Below are 22,767 nucleotides of genomic sequence, written 5' to 3' on the forward strand. Positions count from 1 at the left end.
CCTGTATAAATAATATTGTTAATGTTTATATTACTGAATAGAGAACTGAATTACCTTTCAAATGAGCTATGACACGACCCCTATTCTCACTTAAAAAAATCATCGATGACGTCATCACGCCCAAATGGGTGACATCACTAGTATGATATATATGCCAAAAAGTCGTAATTTAAAAATAAAAATTTACCTGTTTCGGGATTTTTTCCAAAATCGTCTATTCTCGAGAAAATAAATTTATTCCAACCTTTACGTGCTCACTGTATAAAAAATAAGTATAATATTTTAATTAAATAAAGGAAGAGTTGCAATACTGACTTTTGGGTCCTCAGAGAAAGACGAGTATTATTAATATGTTGATAACTCAGTTTGCGAAAAATTTTCATTTATATTACTGTTTCCGCAAAGGTTTGATAAAGATATTAATTGTTTTTTATGTAATTCACTCGGTGGTTTTTTATTTGTCAACCTTGAGTAATATTAAATTTTTTAACAATAGTAACTTTGGGACCGTTCAAGTATGGTCCCAAAATTTGGGATTTGGTCAAAAAATCTTCAAAAATTGCGTTACGTAATAGTCAAATGCTCATTACAGTGCGTCACGAAGGGCGAGGGGGGTCAAAAATCTTCAAAAATCGCGTTACGTAATACTTGAACGCTCCCTTTGTTTTTGTGACTTTTTTGTAATTTATTTATTGCCGTTCTATATTTTTATCTTTATATTCGCAATAGTCACGTAATAAAACGTATTTTAATTATGGATAATGATAAAACATAGTTATTAATCTTTATTTATGAATTGTAAAACCTGTTTTAAACTAAGAAAAAAAATTGATTATAGAAATTTAATCCTTTCTTTGGAATAGAACCCTGGATTTATTTGGAAATGTTTTGGAGTTCCTTTCCTTTTTCTTTGGTAGTCCTATTGCTGTCAGGCCCTGTCCTTTTGGGCGTCCTCGTTTCTTTACTGCAACTGGCATTTTAATTGTCGACAAAGCAACATCGTTCACTTGAAGACTTTGTCGATTAATAGGAAGTTTATTTTCTCGACTTGACTCTTGTATATTCCCCTCCACGTTATTTACCCTACTTATCTCTTGACGAACCACCTCACCACATAGCTTATTTTCACTTTCAAATACAACTTCATCATTACTTTCAATAATAACTTGCGTGTCATTTTCGTCTGTAACATCTATAGGTGTAAGTAGAAGAGCAGTACCATTGGCCCACAGTATTTTGAGATTTTTTAATAGATTAAACATTTGCTTAAATAACATGCCCGTACGTTGTGCAGCTAATGCCTGACTGCACCAACAGATTTTAAGCTCCAGCTTAGCTAAGCTCTACTTGTAGATAGGGCCTCCTTGAGTATCACTTACGTTGCACCATAATTTTAGATTCTTACCTTATTATCAATTATATCTACTATTATATTATGGTATTCTTATTGTAATATATTATAATTATATTATATTAATTCTTATGATATTCTCGACTTAAGCTTAAGATCTGTTAGTGCAACCGGGCATAAATCTGCTAGTTCATTGCATAACAAAAGACATTTTTTTCTTCTTTGTACATAGGAACTTGGTGGTCGATACCCTTGTGTAGTCAATGATATAGACATATTATCATTAGATCTACTTGGTAATAACTCATATTCTGTCGATTCGTTTTCTTCAATCAAAGACGTTAATGCTCGTTGGTTATTTTTATTATGGTCCATTGTCCATCTATGATTTACGATCATTTCATCAAAAAGCTCTAATTGCAAACGCCGTCTCAATGCAAAAATATGCTTGCAAGGTAAAATCATTGAATCATAGTTTCTTCAGTTTCACGAAGAAACAGAAGTATTTGTGGAACCGTGACTATCGGTAATGATGTAATCACTGTCTGCAAAAATTGTAATATCTCTGATTTGTTTAGAATTACGAATTTCTTTTAAAACATGTTTCGAGGCTTCACGTGTGAGCAACGTAAATTTTTTTTTTCATCAGAATCTTCCGGAAACATATCGACGGGTTTCTTTAAAACAAACGGACGCCCAATAATGACACTTATGTAAGTCATTCAAGTTTTCCAAATTCAAACTTTTTATTCCCACAATAATTAACAATAATTAAGTACAAATATAACGCTTGTAACTATATACTGAGACGGGCACTATAATAAAATAAGATAAGAGAATCATCAACTCGTGCATTAACTTACCACGTGTATATATGCAGAACTGCAAGTGACAGCGAACGGCAGCCGAAGAAAATGCCGTCAAACGCACATACGAATGAAGTCATAGCTGTTAACGGCATTATAGTGCAAGACCGTTTGACGGCAGTTTAAGTACAGCGTTAACTATTTGTTAAATTACATTAAACTTTAAAAATTTTAAAAAATTTTTAAATCTTTTTGGATTTTTTGATCTACTTACATGCCATTACAAGGGATGAGTTGTAAGTTCATCAGTAACATATTTAAACGTCCAGATTATGCTAGTAACCTATGCTAGCACTTCTAACTCTGGCTTTCTTTAATTGTAGCATTTAATCACTTGTAGCGCCGACCTGAAGATGATCTGTATATTGTAGAGATCGAAACCGGTCGTCGAAGTAATTAAAAGATTGTGAGTACGTCTGTGTTTATTTACTTCATTCATTTAAAATGAACTCACATATGCAACCCATTCAACATTTTAATATAATATGTTTTTACGCAATGATATGTTAGTTTGTTGTATAGTTGTGACCTAAAGATGGCAACGTTCCCATTTTGGGAACAATTTTTTTTCAAAACCCAGTAATGCAAGTTTTTACAAAATAAAATGATAAAAGATACCTATCCTAATAACATGTTTTTTACGCATATTTGTAATTCTTTACAATATTTAATAATTCTGCGTTTAAATAGTTAAGATTATATCTCTGGCCAATTTACTAACACAGTAGAATCAAGTTAAAAAATGTTATAAAATCCTAAAACTATTTTGCTACATTTTGCTATTCCTTTTATTTGCAGGTATCGCGAAGTTGTAAGAATATGCGCTTTGGATGTTGACTTTCAAAAATTACCATATGGAGACAGAGCCTTGTTCATGGACAAAAGAGTTTGTGGAAATAATGTTCTCAAAGAAAAAATAAATCTAGCAAGAACAATTTATAAGGATGCCGATATTTATATCATCGACGACTGTTTTGGCTCCATAGACCCACAGACAGAGAAATTCATATTCAAGGAGTGCTTTTTAAAATATTTAAAAAACAAAACGAGAGTGTTTGTTTCCTCCAAGTTGTATTATGCTAAAGAAGCAAATACAATTATGGTTTTCGAAAATGTACGTATAGTTCATTGATATTTATACACAAGGACATTTAGGACAAAAATGGATTTTTAAATATAGTACATTCTTTCACGGTTTTTGCTGTCAATTTTAAAGAATCGCTTGGATTGACATGAAATTTGGCATACACATAGCTAACATATCAAAGAAAAAAATGATATGGTGCCGATGTGTGCTTTTGCCCTAGGGGTGACTTCCACCCCATCTCGCAGGTGAAAAAGTATATGTCCAAGATAAGTCACGAAATGGATAAACTGATTAATTTTAAGCAACTTTTGTTCTATGGAGTTTTTCACCAAATCAATACTTTTCGAGTTATTTGCAAGTGAATATGTTCATTTTTCAACAAAATAACTACGTTTTTAGATGGTTTTTCGCAAATAACTCAAAACGTAAGCATTTTGTCGAAAAAAATATTCTTAACAAAACTATAGCCTATAAAAAAGTGAAAAAAAACGGTGTATATATTAGGTCTCTATACCTAGCAAAAGCAGAGTTATAGCTGATGAAAAATAGGTTCATATTCGAAAAATTCCAAATAGAATAATTCAATGTGAAATATCCAAATAATGAAGCATTATTGGGGAAAATACATTACAACTTTTTTAAAGTGTTTAAAAAAAGGTGTATTTCTGTTTTTATAAAAAAAATTTCTAGCATCAAATGTAAGCAACTTACGCCCAAAATAAAGTTGGTTCCTTTTGTTTTGGCAAAAAAAATCAGGAAGATCACCCCCCAATTAGCAACCTAAATGAAATTAATCGTTACCGCTTCACAAGTTACTTTACTTATGTTGTGATTATATGATCTGTTAGTTTCATCGATTCAAAGTGCTTATTTTTGAAAAAATTTGGTTTGAAGAAATGCTTTTTTTTCAAAATAATTTAAAAATTGTTAGATACCAAAAACTTTTAAACATTAAAAAAAGTCGGCTTTACTTTTCTGAATATTTTGTATTTTTTGTTTTTCTGTAAGACAAAGATTGGTTAAGATTCGGTGTTTCCAAATTTGCATACACTCGTGATAAGTAACTCGTTCAAGCCCTTTTAACTACAGCTCTTTCAAAAATAAGGACTTAGAACCGATGAAACTTACAGATCATATGATCAATACATACGCGAGTAAAAAGCTTGTGAAGTGGTAACAATTAAGTTCATAATTTGAAATGCTAATTAGGGGGTGATTTTCCCGATTTCTTACCATAAAAAAGGGACCAACTTTATTTTGAGCGTAACTTGTTTACTTTTGATGCTAAACAATTTTTTTAAAAACCAAAAATATGCATTTTTTAAACACTTTAAGAAAGTTAAAATGAGTTTTCCCCAAAAAAGTGCTTTGTTTCTTGGTTATGGCACGTTAAAATATTCGATTTGGAATTTGACGAATATGAACGTATTTTTCATTAGCTATAACTCTGCTTCTACTAGGTATAGTGTTTAATGTTTTTCACTTTTTTACGTGCTATATTTTTGATAAGAATTTTTTTTCGACCAAATACTTATTTTTTGAGTAATTTGCGAAAAACCGTCTGAAAACGTGTTAATTTTGTAGAAAAATTAACATATTCACTAGCAAATAACTCGAAAAGTATTAACTTGGTGAAAAAACTTTATAGAACAAAAGTTGCTTAGAATTAGTTATTTTATCCATTTCCCGACTTATTTCGAACATATATTTTTCACCCCCAAAAGGGGGTGAAACTCACCCCTAGGGCAAAAGCACACATCGGCACAATATCTCTTTTTTTTACTTGTTAGCTATGTGTATGCCAAATTTCATGTCAATCCAAGCGGTTCTTTAAAATTTAGAGGTTTTGCAATATTTTACCTCTAAAGAACGTACTAATAGAGCACTTAAGAGATTCTACAATAGAAAAATAGGTGGAAATACATAATTACATTTACAGTGCATAAAATGCATCCAAAGGTGCATATACATATTAAAATCAGTAGATGGACAGATTTTGTCACTTATGGGTTTTTAGATTGCTGATTACGAATATGACATTAGAACTGATCCTCGGAGCATCTAGTACCCAGGGTTCTGATAGTGTAGTCGTGTTGAACGACCACAAAAACTCCCGAGTAATCTGTTGGCATCAACTTAATGCCGGAAACCCTCGAAACTCCAGAAGATGACGTGCCTTAGCAGTCACCCAGGACACCAGGAGGTCGATTCAGATGGCTTATTTGTGATCAGCATTCCCAAAAACCTCCGAGTAATCTATTTGCATCAATGTATTGCCGAAAAAAAAATTGATTTATCCCGGTGTTTTTTGTTCTAAATGCCCTGGTCTATTATTAGATTTATAAAGGTACGTATCCATTACGATGGGGCTCCGTGCTCCGTGTAGATGCTCCGATGCGCTCCGTGCTACATAGTGGATACGTTGGTGCTCCCGCTCGACGCTCCCTCTCGGCAATCCAAGCAGTGGCGGTTTATATGAAGACGAGCGCTTGCCGTATCCATTGGATCTGCCCTGCAGATGCTCTGGGCCCTGATTCTAATTCAAATTTCGACTCAAAACAAGTCGCAATCAATATGGCGACGTTGAAATGCGACTGTGCGAGCCTTGTGGATTTTAGTTGAACTAACAAAATGATATCATTAAATAGCGACTTATCGAAATTAATTGCGACTCCAAAAAAGTGGTTGATATTATAATTTCGAGTCGAAAATATTGTAACACGGACATGAATGAATGGACGAAAGCGAGATTAGGTTTAGTTTAGGAGATGTGTCGTGTTTGTTTTTTGCAAAGAAAACTAAAGCAAAAGGTATTAATATGGCTGGGTTTTATGGAAATTTGCTGGTTTTTGAGGAATTAGATAGAATAGTACTAAATTAAAAATATAATAATATTGAGAATTTTAACAAAGTAAATTTTCAACGCAATGAAAAATATAAGGTAATAATCTGAGAAAATTAGTATAAAACAAGGAAAATTATGTACCAGCTATTTTATTGCTGGACATGCTGGAATCAAATCTTAAGATTTCATATATTAGTAATATATGTAGCTATGAAAAATCCTCAGAAAGTGTGCTATTTGGTTTATAAACAAATTAGCGCTAAGAAATCTTTTTTTCAGTTATTGCTCTCTAACTCGGAAGATTTTAACGTTAAGCCAAAAACACTCACATAAAACTTCACTGTAATTTAATTCTGCACGTAGATATTTTTTTCCGATTTCCTTCGGCGAAAATTTTCCTCGAAAAATTCGGGTTTTCCAAACAAAATCTTTAATTTTCAACAAAATTTTTAGGGAAGTAATTATTTATCAATAATTAAATAACTTGGTGACATAAATCTTTTTTGTTATGAGTGTCTTGAAGATAAGAAAATTTGTATGTACAAAGAGGACCGGAATAAAAAGGTAATGGTTCAAAGATTGAAATTCTGTTGTTTAGAACTCTGTCGCAAATGCCGGTCAAATTTGATCGGTTATACCTAGAACCACTCCTCGCAATTCAATTTTTTTTTTATTCGAAAAGGGCACAGAATCCATGCTCTTTTCAACAGCGTTAACTTAATTTAATTTAATCTAGTATTTTCTGAGGGGTTCTATTTGTTTATAAGCCAAAAAATTGTTTCTTTATAACATTGCTGAGACGCTCAAATAGTCCAATTTCAATTCTGTAAAGTACGTTGAATAGGTGTAGTGCTTTTTTTACGAAAATTATAGTTATTCTGGTGTATCGCAATCTTTCTGGTTATTATTTCGACCGAAATTTTTTAATTAACATTTTAATTATTGCTATACTCTTGGTTATATTGTCGCCGGCCTCCTGATGTATAAAAAATCTTTCATTTAATTTATTATTGATAAATAGAGAGCGGAATATATGCAACACAACATTACCAAAATATGCGCATATATATGCATTACTTTTACTACAAATATGCAGGTATTTTTTCTAAATTTGTCTAAATATGCAAATGCATATTAAAAATACTCAAAAATAAAACAATATATTAAGTCGTAACATCTTCAGAAAAGTTGCCTTCAAAAATACGTAAAACTTTCATCAAACAATCGAAGCCCTCATTTTTTTCTAAAACTTTTTTAATTTATTTCTAATTGTAATCCCTGTATTTCCGGGAATTTTTTGACAATGAGCAGAAAAAGTGTTAACAAGATTAACCGAATCACTTAATTGTAAATTCCTTTGTTCTAATGACTTTAGTAGATCTGGTAAAAAACTAAAATTAACTTTTATGAACATAAGTTCTTTAGCAATTTGTACTTTACTTAAAGAACAAAGTACGTTACTTAAGCTGAAGAACAACAGCGGAATGGTCTACAATTTGATAGATTTTTGTATTTTGATGCTTCTCTCTATGTCCGTCTTTATAGAAGTAAAAGCGAATTTGTCGAATAAAAACACTCTTTCCAGAAAAATTTCTTTTGTGGGACATGATGCTTTTGTTTGTCAGTTCCTCATTTAAAAAATGAAATGTGAAAATGAATGTAACTTACGATTTTGGAACAGGCCTTGCAAAATACTTTGTCTCCACTTAGCTTTAACTCGGGAAAACACTTTATCCAAGCACTTTTTTTGAATGGTAGACATATTTAAATTTAATATATACCAATCATTTCAAAAGCACTAAATACGATACAACGTTTACTTTAAACAAATGTTGGCCGGAAACTGACAAAATAATTATTAGACCCTTAAAAGCAGGTAGGTACCTACGACTTGCTACGCTAATAAAATAATATTTTTCTGGGAACACCCATAATTGTTAAATTCAGGTAGTAATTGGAAAATCCAGATGAGCGATAGATAGATAAATAACGAGCTCGTTCATATCGAAGTTATAAAATTCCAACTAAGAGAGGAAAATTTTAAACTGTTATACAATTTATTTTTAAAATATGCAAAATAAATCGTGTTTAGCTTAAATATGCAATGTTGTGTTTGTTGTCTGAAAATATGCAATATATGCATCTATATGCACTTTGCATATATTCCGCTCTCTATTGATAAATAATTACTTCCCTAAAATTTTAATTGAGAATTGCAGATTTTTTTGGGAAAACTCGGATTTTGTTGAAGGAAATCGAAAAAAAAATAACTTTGTGCAGAACTAAATTACGGTGAATTTTTATTTGAGTGTTTTTGGTTTAAAGGAAAAATCTTAGGAATTACAGAGCACTAATTAAAAAATAAAGAAGCTTTAGGAGTGCTAATTTGTTTATAAATAAAATAACACACTTTCTGCGGACTTGCCATACCCCATATATTACTAAAAATGAAATCTTAAAATTCGATTATAGCAATAAAACAGCTGGTAAATAACTTTTCCCAAAAATGGCATTTTTTCGATAATTTTTGAAGACTATCAACAAATGTTGCGGTGGTTGCGTAGCCAAAAAATTCAATAAACTGGAGCGCCAACCCAAATTTTGAGCAGTGTTAAAATGATAACGTTAATATCCCCAGTTGTAACTAATATCGAAATGAATAAGAATCGCTATAAATTGCGACCATCATGGCGGAGTCGAAATTAAATTGCGACTTCGAAATGAATTAGAATCAGGCCCCTGGTATATTATTAGATGTATAAAGGTACGTATCCATTACGTTGGTGCTTTGTGCTCCGTGTAGATGCTCCACATAGTGGATACGTTGGTGTTCCCGCTCGGCGCTCACTCTCGGCGATCCAAATATAGGGGCGGTTTATATAATATAGACGAGCGCATGCCGTATCCATTAGATCAGTTACACGGAGCATCAACGTAAATGGATACATGCCTTAAGAAACATGCATTTTTGAATTTGTATTTGAGTCTATTCAGTTGTGATTCAGGACATTCTATATTTCTTGTTGCTTCAAATGTTCCGACAAAATCTCACTTATCGTTGTTGATTAATTGTCGATGATCACATAGTAGAACAATACCAAATAACCTATTAATATATTGAAATTACCATAAACTAAACTGCAAGGCATAAGTTAGGAATATAGAAAATTATGCTCATTTTCATAATTGATTCTTTCGTGAACGGATTAACGGATCCCGCTAATTTTTTTTAGTATTTTAGATTTTTCTTTATTATTTACACAATTGTGCAAAGGTTTACGCAAACTTTTTAGAAGGGTGAAAGAAAACAAAAAATGTTTTTCTTATAATAAGTTTGAGACACCCTGTAGAGAGGACAAGGTACAAATGGGCCTTGTTATGCAAAAAGCAACCAACCCACATTTTTGAGGAAAACAAGATAATGTCACATATCGATTTAAAAATGTGCATTCTACATTGCGTAAAAAGCAATCAAGCCATCCTAAATTTTAAACCGTGAAAAATACTACTCCAAATTATTTCTGTTTAATAATAGTTCAATTAAGATTTCGCATAAGACAACCAACCCACTTGGATTGTTTGTGTGACTGAACCAACTGAACATATTATTACATTGCACTGTCGAAAAGTACCAACCAAGTGGGTTGATATTGTTATGCCGATTACGGTTCCTGGAATGTTGCATCTTTTTGTTGTTTTACGTGTAGGTCGTACTGACCAATATTAGTTCATGCTTACATATTAAAATATTTGTTGTGTTATATCTATTAATATGAAGAAATCTGTGAATCTTGAATGTGAAAAATACGTTTAAATCAAGACCTGTCAAAATAATTAAAGCGGCTCGCGAAAGGTTATGTTTATCTTACTTTTTAAATATTATGGTTTGTTGTTTAGACTGATTATCGCATATTTTTTTATTTGTATTGATATTATGTTTAATAGTAGAAATTCTACTGTATGGTTTTACCATCAGATCAAGAATTTGCGAATTCTGATTTAATGAAAATGGAATTAAAAATTCACAAGGAAAAAGTTTTCCTGTAGCCTGGCTGTATACCATATATCACAAAAATTAATTAAAATCCTTTATAAAAGGTATATGTATATATATTTTATTAAAATTCCCTTAAAGGGCTACGGCACAAATGCAGAACGTTTTCGATCTAAATACATATCATCAACAGTGCTGAACAGGATATTCACATGCTAAGCCACATACAAATTTACAAATAGTTTCCAAAAAGTTAATATTAAAAAGAATATTCGGGGAAGGCCTTATGCTAATGGAACTGTTTATGAAGCTTTGGTACCACCACTATAGCCACAAGGTAAACCCATAGCCCACCCAAAGTTAAAGAACCGAGATGATCCACCTAATTTCATCTGATTCTTTGGAGTTCTATACTAATCTTAAAGGCAGCAACAAAATAATCGAGGATATGTAGATGGCTTTAACACCGAAGAGCTTCATTTTGACATTGAAAAATTGGTAACGTTGATCAGTATAGCATAATAAATAAGATGAAAACTTTATAATTATCTGTAAAATTTTTATTTTTAAATATAAAACATTAAAAACAAAAGTTTTTTCGATAATTTTTTGAACAGCAAAAAGAAACTAACCCTCAATATGGCTATTTTTTTTGTAAAAATTTATTAGGATAATTTTGATACAGCTATAATAAAATTGCTTTAAAATTAAACTATTGATTAGTGAAGTTATCGTTTAAAAAAATATGACGGAAAATTAAATATTTAGAAAAATATAAAAAGTTAATTTTCTCTTAATTTATAAGTTGAGGGTTGGTTGCTTTTTGTTTAACATGGCCCAAATGTGAGTATACATCGGAATTGTATTTTAGTCTTCTGTTTTGGGAACATTTTTTTTAATATACCTGATATCTTTACATTAGAAGATTTAGAAATTAGATACGCCGATGACACAATACTAATAGCAGAAACTATTACAGATCTACAACAAAGAATTTTATATAAGGTTGTTGCAACGAGTGAAGAATTTGGTCTGTTACTAAACATAAAGAAAACGAAATTCATGGTTATATCAAAGAAAAATATTAGAAACATAAATCCACACGTAAATAATAGGACGATAGAACGAATTCAGAATTATAACTATTTAGGGACAAACATTAGTGAAACAAACGATTATACCAAAGAAATCCGAATTAGAATAGAAAAGGCTAGAAGTGCATTCACTCATATGAAACAAATATTATGTAGTAGAGACCTCAGCTTAAATCTTAGAAAGCGAGTACTAAAATGTTATGTATTTTCTGTTCTTTTGTATGGTGTGGAGACACGGACTCTCAATAAACAATGCCTAAATAGATTGGAAGCATTTGAGATGTGGACTTATCGAAGATTGCTGAGAATCTCCTGAAAAGACAGAATAACCAATGAGGAAGTACTAAGGAGAATACAGAACAGGAGGGAGATACTGGATTTCATTAAAATAAGAAAACTTTAATACTTGGGTCATATAACACGTGGTGACAGATATTAACTCCTAAAATTAATTATGCAGGGAAATATTCAAGGAAGGCGCAGCATAGGTAGGAGAAAAATGTCCTGGCTGAGAAATCTCAGAGAATGGTTTGGATGCAGCTCAACCGAACTTTTTCGGGCTGTAGTATCAAAAGTGAGAATAGCAATTATGATTCCCCACCTTCGTCGCGGAGATGACACGTAAAGAAAAAGATATCTTTAGAAACAAAGAAAACTGACGGAGACTCCTTGTAAGGACGAAAAGGTACAAAGGTGAGTATAAATTGCTATTAGGTTGTAGTCTCATATTTTGCGAACATTTCATTTTTTAAATTTCTCTGATATGAAAGAGGCCATGTCTTATCATACCACTAATATACAATTATTTCCTATATATCGTACGAAAGGAACAGAGTGTTGAAAAAAAATCTGTGTAATGTACTTTTCGGTATTTAAAGAGCCTTCACGTAGACACCAAATCTGTAATTACTAATAAGAAAATTCCACCCCAAAACAACACACAGCCTCCATTAAACAATCTCATCTCTCTTATGTTGTACTGTGCAGTGCTTATCGCTTACCTGGTCGACAAATAAATCTTACAGGTGTCGATAAGAACTATTTACGTTATGTGCCTTTCTGTTTTTAAAGTTTTGTTAACTGTAATTTTTTATTGTAAATTTAGTTTTGTTTCGATTAAAACACTTGTTAAAGAGTAAAACCACCTATTTTCTTTGTTTCTGAAGGCATCAGAAACTAGAATAATATACCGATTCCGATGTATACTCACATTTTTGTACCTCGTCCTCCCGATAGGATGTGACAAGCTTAATATAAGAAAAAACATGTGTTTTCTTTCACCCCTTATAAGTGCCTACTTTAAAGAAGATTTAGTACTTAAATTTTTTCAGAACTGTATAAATGCTAAAAAATCTAAAATAATAAAAAAATAACGGAATCTGTTAATTTGTTCATGAAAAAATCAACTGTGAAAATCAGTATACTTTTCTGTATCCCTAACTTATGCCTCGCAGTTTAAATCAGTGGAAAGTAGTATATTGTACAACAAGTGAGAAAAAGACATATTTCTCACGAGCGCAGAAGTTTGTTGCGCATTTAAGCGAGGGAGATATATGTCATTTTCTCATATGTTGTCCACTGTACTTTTTCTATGGGTGCCGTTTTGTCAAGAGTTCAAACTTCAAAATTAAATAATTTAGGTGATTTTAGGTATATTATATGCATAAATTGAAATAAATACATATGGGCCATTCCACGAACATACGCCTGTTTTGGATTACTTCGACAACGAATATTTTACTGTGCAACATAAGAAGTACGAAAGTAAATGGCGCTAATAATTATTCCAAATTTGCAATTTACTTTCGTTCTTCTTATTTTGCACAGTAAAATATTCGTTGTCGAAGTAATCCAAAACAGGCGTATGTTCATGGAATAGGGTATATATATATATATATGTACAATTCTAATTAAGAGTTATTTTTGAACAGTTTTGAAAGGTAATTCCTGGTAAGTTTTGCTTCAACACATTTTTTTGACAATATTAATTGTGTTTGTATTGTGCATGTTACCATGGAAACAGCTGTCTATAGAAAACCGTAGGACAACCCGTGAGAAAAAATATTTCTCACTGCAATGGCCGACTATTCTCACTGCATGAGAAATTTTTCGTTTTGAATATATGTAAGTAGTGAGAGAAGTTGCACATTGTATAGCATAGCATCCATAGAAAAACTTAATATTCCTACAAAATTATACTAAAAGATATGCAACCAAGAATTCAGTTGGTTTCATTAATAAATTACATTAAGATAATGATGCAAATTATTAATACAGCAATAGCTATTTGTATAACAAGGGAGGAAAGTGATACTTTCCCTCCCGAGAATGAAGTTTACTCCCCTCCGCTACGCGTCGGCAGTAATTATTCAAGGGAAGAAAAGGCACTTTACTCCCATGTTATATATATATATATATATATATATATATATATATATATATATATATATATATGGTTTTTCCACCTTCCTCAAATAACAAGTCATTTTTTCATTTTTACTTAATTTATTTATGTAACTAACCAACCAAATTTATTAGAACTAAAACTAACAAGTAGGTACAATATAACTGTCAACTGTCAAATATAAGTCAAATTAATAATGTAAACATTGTTAAATCAAAATAACAATTTACTGTATTTACCATTCTGCAAAATACAGGGTGTTTTATAAATAGCCGTTAAAATGTATAGAAACTTACGTAATAGAAAATAGATATTGTACAGGTCGTCAATAAGTTATATTTCATGAATGAAATACCATGACGTCACTTCCTCCCTAGGGAGGAAAAGTACAACCTGGCTCCCTACAATCAGGTCCGGAAAAGAATACTTTCGGTAGAGGTAGGTGGAAAAAATATATTTGAAATCGGAAAACATCGATTTACCAAGAATCTGTACACTGTTGCTATCATAAGTATCGTAAAAAATAGCAAAAATCTCGCAACATTTATTTATTTGATAGCTTTACAGAAACGGTATTTATTTGCAACAAACTGCAAAAATTACACACGAGAGCGGCACCCTTCACATTTTAAACGCATTTTGATTTTTGTGGAAAGGAAAATCTGATCAGCAGTTATCGAATTTTTAGCGTAGAGTCGATACTTTTATTTGAATTGATTTCACGCGCGCAAATGTCAATCAAATTCGCAGGTCGCTTCAAGTGTTGTTTATGAGAGAACGGTTCATTCTACACAAAAAGTGCTAATAAACAGTTTTGTTCAAAATGATCTTAGCTACCATGGACCTATAAACACACATGGACCCAGCAATAAGGTACCTTGAACACACACTGTTTAGAAGCTTCGATAGAATGTGACGCTTCCTCAATGAACATAAGCGTGCTTGAATTTTTACTCGTGGGGATAATTATTCAGACGTTAATAATTGGAAGTAGTAATAATTTATAAAAACACGTTTAAAGAATTTAATTTAAAAAAAACAGAGTATAACTATTCAATCACGTTTTTATAGAAAAAAAAATACTATTATATTTGTTATTAATAGTAATACAATATCAATATAGTTAAGTTCAAGTTAATCTTTTAATAGGTATCAAATATTGCTACGATAAAACAAATCAATTAAAAAATATTTTGAAATCTTTATGTTTTCTCCTAAATTTGCTTCCCAAATAGTTCGATCGTCAATATTATTTGGAAATCTACATAGATAAATAAATGATTTTTTCTACGGCCGTGCTAAAATAGCCACTTTCACGCACGCATTTCGTTTCCGAAAGTTGCACTTTCCCGCACGGCGTGAGTGAAAGTAAATTTTCCTGCACGGCGTGCGTGAAATAAATTTTTCCGCACGGCGTGCGGGAAAGTAAAATACCTTGTAATATGGCATTATACTATATTATAATACATGCAATAATAGTTATTTATGAAACAGTTCGTGAAGTATGCTTTTTGCGAATGCACGCGATTTTTAGAGCACGAGCGACAACGGAGCGAGTGCTATAAATCGCGTAAGTTCGCAAAAAGTACTTCACGCACAGTTTCATACAATATTTTATCTACGATAAACAAATAAAAAAAGCTGTAACTTTGACATTTAAAAATTCTAACTACTTTCAAACCACACAAAAAATTTTGTTGTAATTCATTGCTCATATTGTCATCACCATGACAACGCGAAAGTTAAAAACAGTGCGAAAAAGTAAATCCCATTTAAAATACATTGTTACTTCACGCACACTTTAAACACTTCACGCACTGCTATCTATAATGACAGTTTTCACAAACTAAAAACTTATACATAATATGACATAGAGTAGATAAACTAATATTTAGATATTATTTACTAATTGATTATTTCAAATTTATCTTATTGTGTTCATGTTTTAATGAAATTAGCGCGATTATTTCATTCATAGGAGATTCTGCTCAATAGAAAGCTACAGAAATCAAAATTAAACTGATAATTTTTGATAATTTCCCGTCGTCAAGTATATTACGTCAGATGCCCTTCGTTGCTACGAAAAAATACATTCAGTGACATTAATGACAATTAATGTTTTAAAAATTTTAAAAGTGATGACTCTCAACCGTCAAATATTTATTACAACTGTGTGTTTACTGGTACTAATTTGTACTTACATAAATAAATTACAATAAAATTTTTGTTTTGGAACAGTTTTATTCATGAAATAATCGCAACAAATTGCACTCGATCTCTAAAATTAATATAGAATTTTTACCCTCGTGACACTTTGACATAATTTCACTCCACTCGGGTCGTGAAATTAAAACTGTCAAAGTGTCACTCGGGAAAAATTCAATAATTTTAGAGCTCTTGTGCAATTACTACTGATTATTTCATTCATAGGAGATTCTGATTTCTGACCAATATAAAGCTACAGAAATCTAAATTAAACTGATAATTTTTGATAATTTCCCGTCGTCAAGTATATTACGTCAAATGCCCTTCGTTGCTATGAAAAAATACATTCAGTGACATTAATGATAATTAATGTTTTAAAAAATATAAAAGTGATGACTTTCAACCGTAAAATATTTATAACAACTGTGTGTTTAATTGTACTAATTTGTACTTACATAAATAATACATTAAAATTTTGGTTTTGAACAGTTTTATTCATGAAATAATCGCAACAAATTGCACTCGATCTCTAAAATTAATATAGAATTTTAAAGCTCTTGTGCAATTCATCATCATCATCATCGGTGACCGCTGACAGCCCATGGAGGGCCATGGTCGCCCGTTGGGGTTTCTAGGCTCTAAAGTTTTACATGGTGTGGAGGCCAGCCACACGCATAACTCCTCAAAAGTTCTAAACGATATCTATCTAAAATATTACTCTCTTGTTTCTTTTTTTTTAGGAAGTCTTTTCGGCGTTATGTGTGTTTTGCTTGTTTGACTATAGCTGCCCATGTTTTTCTTTCCTTTGCTTGTTTTTCCCATTCTCGTATTCCTAGGTCTTTCAAATCCTGGTTAATACCATCAATCAATCTCTTTCTAGGCCTACCTCTCGGTCTCTTCCCATTTAATTCTTTTCTAAGTACTTTTTTGTATTTCTCTTATCATCCATCCTTTCTACGTGTCCTAATCAACTCAGTCGTTTACTTCGTATTTCTTTTGTGACAGTCGGTCTGTTAAACACTCTATTTATTTCGTGGTTCATTCTTATACGCCATTCTCCATTCTCCTGTATAGGTCCATATATTTTCCTTAAGATTTTTCTTTCCCATCTAAGAAGTTGTTCCTCTTGTTCACTAGTCAAGGTCCATGTTTCTGATGCATACATTACTACAGGTCTCATTATTGTTGTGTATGTTTTTACTTTTGAATTAATGATACTGATTTTGACTTTATGATATTTTGTAGGCTGTAGAAGCATTTGTTTCCAAGCGAAATTCTTGCTATTACCTCATCACTGTTTTTATTTCCTTCTGTTATTGTTGATCCTAAATATTTGAAACGGTCCACTCTTTCAAATATTTGCCCGCTCAGAGATATGTTGCCTTTCATTTGTACTTTTTCCCGAGTTGTTATCATGTACTTTGTCTTTGAGACATTAACATTTAGTAGTGATATTCCCCGGTGATTATTGCAATCTAACTTACTCCCTTCTTATGTATAGGACATATCACTGCAATTTTCCATTATTCCGGCATTATTTCTGTGGTCCATATTTCTAGTATTAACTTTGATATTTCACTCTGTATTCTATGTCCTCCATATTTTAACATTTCTACAGTTATTGTGTCGCATCCTGGGGCTTTGTTATTTTTCATTTTTTTTATTACCTCTTTTATTTCTGCTTCTGTTGGTGCATATTGGTCTACTTCAATCTCTCCTACTCCTACTAATCTTAGCTCTTCTGTTTCGTAACGTTGATTTTGTTTATTCAACAGTTCATTAAAATGTTCTCTCCACCGTTTTAGCACCCCTTTTTCGTCTGCTATTAAGTCCCCATTTTTGTCTTTGCATAATTCTGTTCTTGGTTGGAAACCTTTTTTTTCAAGATTTATTTCCTTATAAAATAGTTTTATTTCACGTTTTTGTTCATTTTCTTCTATACTCTGGGCTAATTAGCAAAATTCATGGAAAAGTTATTTACCAGCAATATTATTGCTGGAATCGAATTATAAGATCCTATATATTAATAATATAGGTATGCAAAGTCCGCAGATAGTGTGCTACTTTTTTTATAAACAAAATGGCGCCGACAAATCGTATTTTTTTCAGTTATTGCTCTATAACTCCTAAGATTTTAACTTAACAACAAAAACACCCAAATAAAAATTCACCGCAATTAAATTCTGCATGGAGATATGTTTTTCACGATTTGCTCCGACGAAAATTTTCCTCGGAAAATGCGGGTTTTCCTAACAAAAACTATAATTTTCAAATAAAGTTTTAGGTAAGTAATTATTAATCAATAATTAAATAACTTAGTGACATCAAAGATATCTTGTTATAGATTGTAATTCCAGAAGCCGGTGAAAATTAAACGAATATTTTAGCAACAATTCAATTGTTAATTAACAATTTACGATCGCAATGATAACCAAAATAATCATGATACATTGATCAAACTTATAAAGATTATAAAGATAAGATGCTTGTTTAATATTTTATCGACAAAATATAAATTTTTCTTTTTTTGCATAATTTTAAATTTTGAAAAAAAAATAGTTATAATACGTTGGTCTAATTAGTAAAGTACAAAGAAAGGTTATTTACCAGCAATTTTATTGCTTTAGTCGAATTATAAGATCTTATATATTATTAAAATAGGTACGCAAAGTCCACAGATAGTGTGCTACTTTTTTTATAAACAAAAAGGCGCCGACAAATCCTATTTTTTTCAATTATTGCTCTATAACTCCGAAGATTTTAACTTTACACCAAAAATACTCAAATAAAAATTCACCCCAATTTAATTCTACATAGAGACATGTTTTTCCCGATTTGCTCCGACGAAAATTTTCCTCGGAAAATGTGGGTTTGTCCAACAAAATCTCGAATTTTCAAATAAATTTTTTGGGGCAGTAATTATTTATCAATAATTATATAGCTTGGTAAAATAAAAGCTTTCTTGGTATAGATTATAAATTCAGAAGCCGGTTAAAATGAAACGAATATTTTAGCAACAATTCAATTGTTAATTAACAATTTACAGTCGCAATAACAACCAAAATAATCATGAGACATTGATCAAACTTAGAAAGATTATAAAGGTGTGATGCCTATTTAATATTTTGTCGACAAAATATAAATTTTTCATTTTTTTGCATAATCTTTAAATGTTTAAAAAAAATTGTTATAAACAAATTAACATTTCTTAGAAATTGTTTATTATATTCTAATTTTAAAAAATACTTAAAATGCGTATTTCATAGGTCTTGAAAATGAATGCTTTAAAAAAATTTTCCAACCATTTGCAAAAAAGTTAGGAAACAGCAAATTAAATATACGATATCTCCATTGTTTATAATTTGTTTTAATTGTTTCAAAGCTTAAAAGTGAGTCTATGGTACAATCTAATTGCTCACAAAGAATGTCAAAAATTAGTGCAATGGTTATATTTTAATCAAAGATTAAAAATACTTTTTTTTGTAATTTTTAGCGCGAAAGTAGGCTTGATACAGAGCCGGCGATAAAATGTTCACTCGAAGCGACTGACACGCTTAAACTCGCGCGAGTTGTGTATGTGGGCGGGTAGCTACGGTACTGTATTATTCTACTTTCGCGCGTGTAAATTACAAAAAAATATATTTATAATCTTTAATTAAAATATAACCATTAAGCTGATAATCGATATTGTTTTATAAATAATTAGCTTGTACTTTAAACTCACATCTACGCTTTGAAAGAATTAAAAAAAATTATTAACACCGTAGTAATAGTATGTTTACTTTGCTGTTTCATAACTTTTTTGCAAATGGTTGCAAAAAAGTTTTAAAGCATTCATTTTCAAGATATTTGAAATGCGCATTTTAGCTATTTTTTAAAATTATAATATAATAAAAACTTTCTGAGAAACGTTAATTTGTTTATAACTATTTTTTTTAACATTTAAAGATTATGCAAAAAAATAAAAAATTTATATTTTGTCGACAAAATGTTAGATAGGCATCTCATCTTCATAAGATTTCAAAGTTTGATCAGTGCATCATAATTATTTTGGTTATTATTGCGACCGTAAATTATTAATTAACAATTGAATTGTTGCTAAAATATTCGTTTAATTTTCACCAGCTTCTGGAACTATAATTTAAACCAAGAAGGCTTTTAAGTCACCAAATTATTTATTTATTGGTAAATAATTACTTATCTAAAACTTTATTTGAAAATTAAAGATTTTGTTGGGAAAACCCGCATTTTCCGAGGAAAATTTTCGTCGGAGCAGATCGGGAAAAACACGTCTCTATGCATAATTAAATCACAGTGAATTTTTATTTTAGTGTTTTTGTTGTAAAGTTAAAATCGTCGGAGTTCTAGAGCAATAATTGAAAAAAACACGATTTTCGGGCGCCATTTTGTTTATAAAAAAACTAGCACACTATCTGAGGACTTTGCATACCTATATTATTAATATATAGGATCTTATAATTCGATTCCAGCAATAAAATTGCTGGTAAATAACTTTTCCCAAAAATGGCCTATTCTCCGATAATCAGCCCAGACTACTAGCCTTTCAATCTTATCTTTATTGTGTTTCCTCTTTTTAAATCTTAGATGTTTTTTTAATTGTCGTCTTCTTGTAGTATATTCCTCTTTGGTTTCTTCCGTACTGTTGTTCAGCATTTTAAGCCTAGCTTGGTTTTTTTGTTCCATTAGTCTCTGGCCACAGCATAGAAAACGCAACAGCAGTGACACACTAGTAGGCGGGAAAAGTTCGCGCACTATTACTGCGCAGATAGTCGGCCATTTTTCGCGTAGTACCAGACAATGTAGAAAATCGACAGTGTTGCCGATTTGTACATAATTATCAGATTTACTCAACTTTTATGACATTCATATTTTTTAACATAATTTTATACGTATGCCTGTGGGAATTATGTCAATAATTGGGACATAACACAAAATATTGACGATGAATGGCGATTGTATTGTTAATCTTTTGCGTAAATTCCAGAAATTATTCAAAAATAATCTCTTACGGGTAATAAAGTTGGTGACATCGGCAACAATGATGAACCAACACATCACATCACCACTGAGATGTACTACGCGAAAAATGGCGACCCTGTACTTTTCAACTTCAAAGGCGGCATCAGGGAGTGTCCTTGCTGGTTTCGTTTATTATGCTGCGCTCTGGCAGTCTTTGTCATACCATCTTTTTCGGCTTGGTTCTTTGCTTTCCCCCACTACTTCTTTTGCAGCTGTTATCACTGCTTCTTTTAAGACCCACCATTTATCTTCGATATTATTTCTGACCTGATTTTCATTTACTTGGTAATATTGTTCAATTATGTTCTCTATTTTTGTTTCATATCTTGCTCTCTTTTCCTCATTAGAGGCCAATATATCTGAAGCGTATTTGATCTTTTTTTCACCTTTCTCTGTTTCTTTGGCGGTAATTTTTTGTTTATATTTAATTAGCACAAGGTGGTGATCGGAGCTGCTGTTTGCCCCTCTCTGACTTCTCACATCTGAAATGTCTGAAGTATGTCTTGCTTCTATTAAGACGTGGTCGATCTGGTTTCTTGTTTTCATATCGGGAGAAACCAATGAACTGTCAATACGGATGGAATAGGCACAAAGACAACTAATGCAGCCACGATACAAGAGAGAGATCCTAGAGAGAGACAGACAAGGTGGTGGAAACTTTGACAGGCCGTGTAATTTGAGTTGCCTATATCAACTTAAATCGGGGAAATATAAAAGTCTAAATATAAAAGTAACATAAAAACATAATCAAGGACTTCTTCACTTTGTATAAAACAGTCACTAATTTAGTATTTAAATAGTTTTAAAATTATTTAATTCCCAAATACTTTAGGAAAGTAGGTATTTGTTTTGATAAATACAAATAACAATTCTGAAAAGTATCTAAACACCAAGTATGGCACTGTGTACTCTATTTATCCCCTAAATACAAAAAAGTGGTTAAATTTTAAAATATGTACTGCCAACCAGCATTAGGCCTTAGCCAAGTTAAAATATAAGTTAAAATATTCAACGAACTGTAAATACTGATTCAATCGGGTCCATTTATATAGGCAACTCAAATTACACGGCCTGTCAAATTCTCCAACACCTTGTCTGTCTCTCTTTAGGACCTCTCTCTTGTATGTTGGTGTCAATCTTACTTCACTATTTGAATGGGACAATTCCATCCGTATTGACAGTTCATTGGGAGAAACCCATGTTTCTTTGTGGATATTTTTATGTGGAAATTTTGTACTGCTTATCACCATTTTTTGTCTGTTGCAAAATCTATGATTCTTTGCCCGTTGTCATTGCTCTTGTGCAATTACTACTGATAATTCAATGAAATAAAATTATTTTGACATAATATTTAAAAGTCAGATCAGTAGACAATTACAATGGTTTTGAATCGTCGTCATGGAAACCAATATCGTCGTCGCGGTAACCCATTATATTGAAATTTTGGTTTTGGCAACCTTGTCAAAGAACTAATATGTGTATTTTCACTTCTAAATAAAAATTGATATAACTCTATTTTCTGTGGCTTTTGCCCAAACGTACGGCCTTAGAAAAAATATTGTTCCTAACTCATGCGGAAAGTGTCTTCCCCGCAGTCGAGTGCTTGCCCGAACTCCGCTATCGCCTCGTTCGGGTCAACAGCAGTCTCGTGCGTGAAAGTATCACTTTCCGCACTAGTTAGGAAAATACCTATTTTCTACGAGCGTGCAAAAAAGTCTACTTTTACGCACGCGTTTTAGTTTGGAAAGTTTTACTTTTCTGCATTACTTTTCCGCAATACTTTTCCGCACTGAATTTAGATATTTTAATATGGCCTTAAAATAATTATAATAGGTACAGCTGGAGAGAACAAGAAACTCTTGAAAGAAAGCAAGGTTTGGG

The 22,767-nt window shown here is 31.6% G+C and overlaps 1 protein-coding gene across 1 annotated transcript in view; it reads left to right on the forward strand.

The window, feature by feature from the left end:
- The window catches only part of LOC114334875 (ATP-binding cassette subfamily C member 4-like), a 202,312-nt gene that overhangs the window by 86,703 nt on the left and 92,842 nt on the right, over window positions 1–22,767 (forward strand). Inside the window, exon 10 of the mRNA XM_050647075.1 lies at window positions 3,016–3,331. Within this exon, the coding sequence (XP_050503032.1) occupies window positions 3,016–3,331 (316 nt within the window). The remainder of the gene's footprint in view (window positions 1–3,015; window positions 3,332–22,767) is intronic.

The sequence above is a fragment of the Diabrotica virgifera genome, chromosome 3, assembly GCF_917563875.1.
Source record: "Diabrotica virgifera virgifera chromosome 3, PGI_DIABVI_V3a".
In the NCBI taxonomy this organism is placed as follows: Eukaryota; Metazoa; Arthropoda; class Insecta; order Coleoptera; family Chrysomelidae; genus Diabrotica; species Diabrotica virgifera.